A 9,042-nucleotide genomic window follows, 5' to 3' on the forward strand; every position below is an offset into this window, starting at 1 on the left:
ATAAGTGATATAAGTATCACACTATGTTTTCCTAAACACTTGTAAGATCTAAATATAAGCAGTAACACTCCTGTCACAAATTGCTTTACTTATTTCTTTTGATCATTCAGAGATACTTGAAACTGAGAAAGAGCTTTTATTAATTCATTATGCTTAGTATGCAAGTACTCAGCACAAGGCAGTCAAGAACAAAGAAATATTTACAATAGCCATAAATACCATGCAGAGATAAACATGTGGCCTTACTGTCCCAAATGCTGAACATACATTAGGATACTTCAGTTTCATATAGGAGCAGCTGAATGGCATTGTTTTTAAAGTCGCTGTTCACTTATGTACTAAAAATGGAGAGAAAAGCCTCATCTTCTGCATTTCAACTTTTGAAAATATTGTTCTCATGAGAAATAATAATGTAAAAAAAAAAAAAAAAGTATTAGTTACCAGCTTCAGAGATTTTTTAAGTTACATCTATGAGCAGAAAAAGCATGAAATGCACTATACACATTAAGGGAAAAAAAAAAAAGTAGGCCATGGCAATTGAAATATATTCATCCCATCTTTCTTTCCCAGAAATACAACATGTACAGTACATGGGAACTTAACTCAGCAAGGAGGAGGCAATCCAGAAGGTTCCTAGAGTGTATGGAGGACAGCTGCTTGATGCAGCTGTTAAGTGAGCCTACCAGGGGTCAGGCCCTGCTTGACCTGCTCTTCTCAAATAGAGAAGGGCTGGTGGGAGATGTGGTGGTAGGAGGCTGTCTAGGGTGCAACAACCATGAGATAGTTGAATTTTCAATATGCAGGAAAACAAGGAGGAGCAATAACAGAACTCTTACATTGGACTTCCAGAGGGCAGACTTCAGTTTATTACAGCAACTAATTCAGAGAGTAGCCTGGGTAGCAGCCCTTACGAACAAAGGGGTCCAGGACGGTTGGACCTACTTCAAACAGGAGCTCTTGAAGGCACAGGAACAGGCTGTTCCAATGTGCCAAAAGATGAGCTGCCAGGGAAGGTAGCCTGCCTGGATGGGCAAGAAGCTCTTGAAGGAATTAAGGGGAAAAAAGAGGGTGTATTGCCTTTGGAAATGGAGGGAAGCAACTCGTGATACATTTAAGGATGTTGTGAGATCATGCAGGAGGAAAATTAGAGAGGCAAAATCTGTTAAAACTTAAGCTGGCCACTTCTGTGAAGGACAATAAAAAGCATTTCTATAAATATATTAATGCTAAAAAGAGAGACAAGAATCTCCACTCTTTATTGGACCTGGAGGGGACATCATAACTAAAGATGAGGAAAAGACTGAAGTATTAAATACCTTCTTTGCCTCCATTTTCAAAAGTAAGGCAGGAGAACTTCAGGATAACTGGTCTCCTGAGCTGGTAGATGGGGTCAGGGAACAGTATAATCCCCCTGAAATCCAGGAGGAAGCAGTTAAGGACTTGCTGAGCCACTTGGATACTAACTAGTCCATGGGACAAGATAGGATTCATCCTAGGGTACCGAGAGAGCTGGCAGATGAGCTGGCCAAGCCTCTCTCCATCATTTACCACCAGTCCTGGCTCACTGGAGGGGTTCCAGATGGCTGGAAACTGACCAATGTGATGCCCACCCACAAGAAGGGCCAGATGGAGGAACCTGCAAACTACCGGCCTGTTAGCCTGACCTCACTGCCAGGAAACATTATGGAGCAGATCATCCTGGGGGCAATCACAATGCACCTGCAGGATGGCCAAGGGATAAGGCCCATCCAGCATGGATTTAGGAAGGGCAGGTCCTGCCAGACCAACCTGATCTCCTTCTATGATCAGGTGACCCCCCTGGTGGATGTGGGGAAGGCTGTGGATGTAGTCTGTCTAGACTTCAGCAAGGCCTTTGACACCGTCCCCCACAGCAAACTCCTGGCCAAACTGTCAGCCTATGGCTTGGACAGCAGCACTCTGCACTGGCTGGAGCGCCGAGCCCAGGAAGTGATGGTGAATGGTGCCACATCCAGCTGGCAGCCTGTCACTAGTGGTGTTCCCCAGGGATCAGCATTGGGCCCAATCCTATTCAATATCTTTACTGGTGATCTAGATGAGGGGATTGAGTCCACCTTGAGTAAGTTTGCAGACAACACCAAGTTGGGAGCAGGTGTTGATCTGTTAGAGGGTAGAAGGGCTCTCCAGAGGGACCTTGACAGGCTGGACAGATGGGCAGAGTCCAACATGATGTCATTTAACAAGTCCAAGTGCTGGTGCTGCACTTTGGTCACAACAACCCCATGCAGTGCTACAGGCTGAGGTCAGAGTGGCTGGAGAGAGGCCAGGCAGAAAGGGACCTGGGGGTACTGGTTGACAGATGGCTGAACATGAGCCAGCAGTGTGCCCAGGTGGCCAAGAAGGCCAATGGCATCCTGGCCTGCATCAAGAATAGTGTGGCCAGCAGGAGCAAGGTAGTCATTGTGCCCCTGTACTCAGCACTGGTTAGGCCACATCTTGAGAATTGTGTCCAGTTCTGGGCCCCTCAATTTAAGAAAGATATTGAGATACTTGAGCATGTCAGGGAAAGGCAATGAGGCTGGTGAGAGGTCTCAAGCACAAGCCCTATGAGGAGAGGCTGAGGGAGCTGTTTAGCCTGCAGAAGAGGAGGCTCAGGGGAGACCTGATTGCTGTCTACAACTCCTTGAAAGGAAGTTGCAGCCAGGTGGGGGTCGTTCTGTTCTCCCATGCAACCAGCAACAGAACAAGAGAACACAATCTCAAGCTGTGCCCAAGTGAAGTTTAGGTTCAGTGTGAGGAGAACGTTCTTCACAGAAAGAGTTATTTGCCATTGGAATAGGCGGCACAGGGAGGTGGTGGAGTCACCATCCCTGGAGGTGTTCAAAAAAGGATTGGATGTGGCACTTGTAGCCATGGTTTAGTTAGTCATGAGGTTTTGGGTGAGAGGTTAGACTTGATGATCTCTGAGGTCTTTTCCAACCTTGTTGATTCTATGACTCTATTGTGGTTTCACTATGTTGCTTTCAGAAGTGACCAGAACTAAAACACAAGCAAATACTCTCACAATCTGTAAATTTACAACTGCAACTGCTTATCAAGTTACAGAAGTGCTAGATGTAGCACAACAGTTTAACTTCAAAATTAACTCAGTAATATGTGAAAGATGAGTCAAAAATAAATTTGGATAAAACAATGTATATATAAACCAGATGTAAGTCTCCAAACTGAAAACCAACACAGAGCAGAGCTGGGAAACTACACGGATCTGTTTTACATAATCCTGATGATGCTGAAGTTGATGACACATCCTGTATTGTATCTGCAGGATCTTTATTTATATGTCACCAAACATTTATAGTTACTGTTATTCTGAAATGGGTGCAGAGCTGCTATATCTGTAAGATGCATTAAATATCACTTCAACTGTCTTGGCAAACAAGGCATAAGGAAGCTTTTTTCCGTTTTGCTTCTGATTACATTCATTTTCTTACAAGCTCTCTGTTTGATCCTTTCATATCTCAACTACCTGAAATATTTTAAGCATGACAATATAATATTTTAAGAAGGCAATACAGATTTATTTATCTTTTTAAAATAAACAGCTAGGATTTTCCTACCAACTTGGGTAAGCTGTACTTTACTAATTCAAACTGAAGCCAGTTTTGTCAGAGGACAGGAAGTCCTGCTACCTATTAAGGACAAAAGAAGAGTGTAACAGATATTATTGATGTAAAACCGCAGTAAGTGGAGCTTGATAACTGACTTCAACAAAGCAGGTAGTAGGCTTATGTATCTATTTATTCTAAGAAAAGAATGTTATGACAAGCAGTACTATATTCTAAAAAAATTAAAAAACAGTACTAACACAAACAGAAACAGGGATTCTTTCTAACAGTTTTAAAAACTACAACTGTCTAAAGGCTAATTACAGTAATCCAAAAGGGAAATTAACAAAAATATGAGGCATAGTCATTATGGCTTGTTTTACAAATAATTTATATAACAATGACATCCCAAATTTTGCCTGGTAGTTTCCTGCAAGAGATTTTATTGGATAACAGATAGAAAAGTGGCTATTTACAACACAATGTGACCAAACACATTGATAAACATTTGAGAAAATTCAAGAACATTTTTAATGGCTACAGTCATTTTTATGACTTTATTACCAATATATTTTATTTAAGAGAGAAGAAACACTGATAAGAATGTAAGGAGCAACGATCAACCAACTGGACTCAGTGAATCAAAGGACCGTTCAAAGTTCAAAGGACAAGTGAAAACTGTCCTGGAGGCTCACCATACTGTGGCTAAGCTGTTCAGTAAATCCAGGCACATAGTACTGGATTACCAAAAAAACCTCATAGAGCTACATAGTATAAACCACCACCGTGGTATAAACTCACTTTGGTGAAACACTTTGGTGCTTCAAAAACTACGTTGGATTGCCTGTAAATTGGCAGCCACAGGGCCTAACCATGTAACATCTTTTTACAACACCCCAGCTTTTAGACAGAGCAAATACAATCTGTTGTCTCCCTGCCAACTCCAAAAAAAACACAAGATCACAAAAACACCATCTCATCTGCTCCTGTTAACTCAACAGAATAGTGATTATATGTTATGGACTGGTCTGGATCAAATTTGCACTGTATTGCCCAGCAGAGTGTGTATCCCTTAGTAAAGATACATAGCCTTCAAGGAAAAGTTTGGCAAACGAGGTTCTTGGGTCAGCTGAGGGTTGCACTGAAAACAAATGAGCAGCACAATTAAGTGAAGAAATTGTAAGTGAAGTGATACTCAGAAGCAGGCAGGGAAATGTTTCTTGCTGAATATGAAAACTACTTCAAGGGAAAAATATAAACAAAACATCTGCAGGAAAAGAATTTACACTGCAGCAGATCTTTCTGGTGACTGATACCAAATGTAATTCCAAAAGCTTGGATGCCAGGCGACTAGTGCCAAACACTAATGCCAAACATGACAGTTTTCATCACTGCTTTATCAGGAAGGAAACAGCTTTAAAGGCACAAAGAAAAGAATTAGGTGACACTTTCCATCCCAGGTGATCATCTAGACACAATTTACCATATTTCAAAGTGAAAGAATGTTTGTTGCACATTCTCAGATATTAAAGATCAAGATTTTCACTAGTAACTGATGGAAACTGAAACAATTTATTAAGAATGTAATACAGAAAAGCATAGATTAGAAACTGTAGGCTGTTTAGCATTCAATGTCTTGTCCATTCGGTGCACCTTCCATATAGGTTATCCATTATTATATAAAAATATCTCAATTATCAAAAAGCATATGATAATTTTCCACTTACAGAAATATGTAATTTTTGAAAGGCAAAATAGAAAGCTTCTTTTCCCAATGTTTTGAATACCAACAGTGACATTGAGGAGTATGACCAGAGCAGATCAAAGCAGTAAGAACTGTATGAGAGCCTGCCAGCTTCAATTATTCCATGGAAAAAATAGTAGTATTAAAAGCTTTTCTGAAAGAACTTTACAAATCTGAAACTAATGTAGTCATCAATCACAAGTCCATATAACTCTTAAGATTACTTTATCTGTCAGTCCCCAGCATTTATCCATTTGTCAGGTAAAACCAGAAGTGCTTAACACAAGCAAAATCCTATCTTCTAGATGAGAATACTGCTGAGGCAGTGAAATGTGTTGCCTGTACTTTAGACAGAATACAAAAAGTGAAAAGACGTTTTGTCTGTCACGGAGAGAAAAACAATCTTTCTATGATTGTATGAAGAAAAATTTGTATTGACATCATCTCTCACAGCAAACTCTCACAGAACATGCAACACTGTCATTAAAGTTACAGAAGACCTAATGTGTTGTAACACATTAGGATTAACAACATGTTTCCATTTGGCAAAGAAAAAAAATACAAAAAGGAAATTGTTTAAATTAAATAAAACTATCTTACATTTAGAGAAGATATACAAAACAATCGCATCAAGTACAAGGTGTTACTAAGAAAAAAATTACCTCTTTTCAGAAGGGATTTAAAAAATAGCATTGGAAAAGCACATAGCCAAATGACTAACACCATCTGTAACCTTGAATTGTCTTCCTTCCTTCTGACAGTACACAAATACTTGTCAGAGAAGGCTTCTCTTAAGGACACATTCAAAGCTCTTGCGCACAATAATCACTTATATTGGATCATCTCATCAGCTTCTTTGTCACACAGAATAACCTGAACAGACAAGTTTCCTTGGCCAGTTCTTAAACACCAACACCTCTCTCCTGACCAGAAAACATTCTCAAATGCTAGTTGTAGAATAAACCCCATACTGCAACTGTAAAACTGATTATTTGTAAACTAGTCCCTTAGACTTGCCTGCGTCTCCAAATATTTTATGTCTAACAAAGTCCTCTACAAACCAATTAACAGATACAAGTGTCTGAGCATCTAACAGAATTGAAACACATCTGTACCATATGAAGGAGGAATGTCTGAACATCCCTGCCAATCCTGAATACTTAAAATAAAGAACTGGTTCATAATATAACTGACAGGTGTCAAAATATGGTATCAGAATATAAGCCTTGTGAAGCATGTGGGCTGGGATGTAACATAAGAAATTCTGCCCACAGAAACCGAAAATAAATTTGGAGACACTCTTAAAAAAATAGAATTCCATTCATTATTAAATGCAGCATGTTGCTGTCTTCAGAACATTACAGTTAATTAATATATCTTTAAAAGAAAAAAAGTGACTTAAGGCAGGCAACTTACAGACAGAGTGCTGCCTACCCAGGAATGGGTAACACACTGAGATGATGGTTAAAAAAAAACCTAGTTGCTGTAAACATATCCTTACTAAATTATATATCAGAATATAATCAGATTGTATCAAAACAATGCTGTCATTACAGGAGAGTAATGTCATCACCATTTTTACATTACTACTAGAGGGTATATTGGGCAACATATGAAAAAAACCCCAAAAAATACAGTTCTTTTTTCTGGACACCAGGTACATGTGTACATCAGTGTGTTACTCAGCTCAGGTGTAGAAAAGATCTAATTAGCCACAATGGGATTACAAGATGTGATAAAAACTAGGAACTTTCTATCTTACTGAGTCAGTACCCTGAATCCCTCATGATTATTTTCCAGTCACCATAAAGTGTGTGCAATAGCAAATTAACATAAACATACTGCCACTTGTACAAGTGTTGCATTTGGACAGAGCTTTCAGTGTATGTAATACCATTAGGCAGAACACTGTAATAACTCCTCTTTAAGACCCACAGAAGACAGTTTATCATGAAAAGCACAAGAGCATGCACATGGTTTGAACAAACTCTGTTAGAGACAGGAGACAAGATTGAATGCTTATTACAAGGATCTTTTAAAATTACACCATGATTCTGAACTTTGCCTCGTATTGCATAGTTATGTAGCAATACTGTATCAGATTGTAACCACATGCACCCTTAAATATCTGTATTATGCTTGGCATGAATCCAACTTCAGCTATAGTGCACTCAGAGTTTTCTCTGAATTAAAAGTACTAATTTGAATTTTTGTGGGTTTCCTTGATGAAATATAAAATGCACATGAAACTTTAAAAGGGCTCTTGTTTACAATACAAAGTTTCACATTGGTAATCATGCAGTTTGCACTGCATGCATACTGTAGTACATTCAAAATATTATTGACTCACCCTCCTTCACTTTCCGCCTCCTCAGAGCTGGTAGTCTCTGTTGCAGCAGTAGCTGTCTCACCTTTTCTCCGCTTAGCTGCTCTGTGTGATGGGCTGACCCTCTGAACGTCTCCCTTTCCTTGAAGCTCATTTCGAACAAGCTCTTCAAGCTTTGGAACAGCTTCTTTCAGAAATATCACCTCTCTCTTCAGTTCGTCCACACTGACTAGCAAGCCATTCAATTTTTCCAGTATCTGCAGTTGCCTTCCATGTAAAACCATTACTGCTCCTTGCTCATTAGGAACTTCATCTTGCAAGCCCACCGAATTAAGACTGTTACCTACGTCTAGGAACGCAGGTATACGCACGGCTGCACTGGGTTTTCGGATCTTACGGTACCAAACCAGCATCAGGCTTATTCCAGCAGTACCTGCCATTATGCCCAGTATTAGTCCTTTATTTTCAAAGGGAGACATTTCTGCACTCTCCTAAAACAGTGAAACAATAACTGGAGTTAAGGATGTTTGTCCTAGTCTACCCAAATGACTTAACTTCGCTTTGAAGTATAAGGCTAGAACACCGGCGCACGCTGCAGACACAAAGTTACCATACAACTCTAGCAGATTCTGCAGTAAGGGGCTGTGGGCGATGACAGCGAAATCCAGACGCTTGTGGGGCTGGAAGGGGCTAAGGGTGATGAGAAGCGCACACTGCTGCACCGGTACGCGCGGGACCGCAGCCTTCGCTTTTAACCTTCTACACATCTTGGGATTTTTATCGCTTTAAAGCGAGAAACTCATTAACCGGATTTTCCGCAGCTTCAGAGCAGCAGAAATTCAGCTGTCAGGCCGTGGCGCAGCCCACGCCGCTCGGAGGGGTGCTTCCCCGCCGCCCCGACCCCATTAGCTGAAGGGCTGCCAGAGCTCTGTGGTTACTTCCCCGTGGGAGACCGCCCCTCCCGCAGCCCGCCCAAGCCCCGGCTGCCCCGGCAGGGGTCGTCGCCTCCGGCAGCACCACCACCAGCCCTGAACCCCGCGCCGCCCCCATTACGTACCGGCGGGCCGGTCCGGGAGCAGAAGACAGTCCGGGCCAGGTGCGGCACCCCGCGGCCCCGCAACTCTCCCGCCGCGGCACTGGGGGCGGTGGCGGGGCCGCCCCGGGACGGCGATACCCGGATCAAGGGGGACGGGCCTCCGCCGCAGCCGCCGGCCGGGCAGCGCTGCCCTGTGAAGGAGGGCCGTGGGCCGGGCCACCCCTGTCTGTGTTCTGCTGGCCCTGTGGTCGCCCTGTAACCCTAGCAGCCCTAGAACGGGCAGGCGAGCGGCCCTCTGGCCTGGCCGCGGCCTCCAGCTGCAAGCTCGAACGGGCCGCGGCGTTGGAGATCT

The 9,042-nt window shown here is 42.2% G+C and overlaps 1 protein-coding gene across 1 annotated transcript in view; it reads right to left on the reverse strand.

Moving 5' to 3' along the window:
- Positions 1 to 8,800, reverse strand: part of RMDN2 (regulator of microtubule dynamics 2) — a 62,282-nt gene extending 53,482 nt beyond the window's left edge. Inside the window, exons 1-2 of the mRNA XM_068156446.1 lie at positions 8,712 to 8,800; positions 7,679 to 8,145 (exon numbers count right to left, since the gene is read on the reverse strand). Of these exons, the coding sequence (XP_068012547.1) occupies positions 7,679 to 8,133 (455 nt within the window). The 5' untranslated portion in view covers positions 8,134 to 8,145; positions 8,712 to 8,800. The remainder of the gene's footprint in view (positions 1 to 7,678; positions 8,146 to 8,711) is intronic.
- Positions 8,801 to 9,042: the final 242 nt, after the last annotated feature.

This window comes from Melanerpes formicivorus, unplaced genomic scaffold, assembly GCF_026170545.1.
Source record: "Melanerpes formicivorus ecotype bairdi unplaced genomic scaffold, bMelFor1.0.p_v2 SCAF_2, whole genome shotgun sequence".
NCBI lineage: Eukaryota > Metazoa > Chordata > Aves > Piciformes > Picidae > Melanerpes > Melanerpes formicivorus.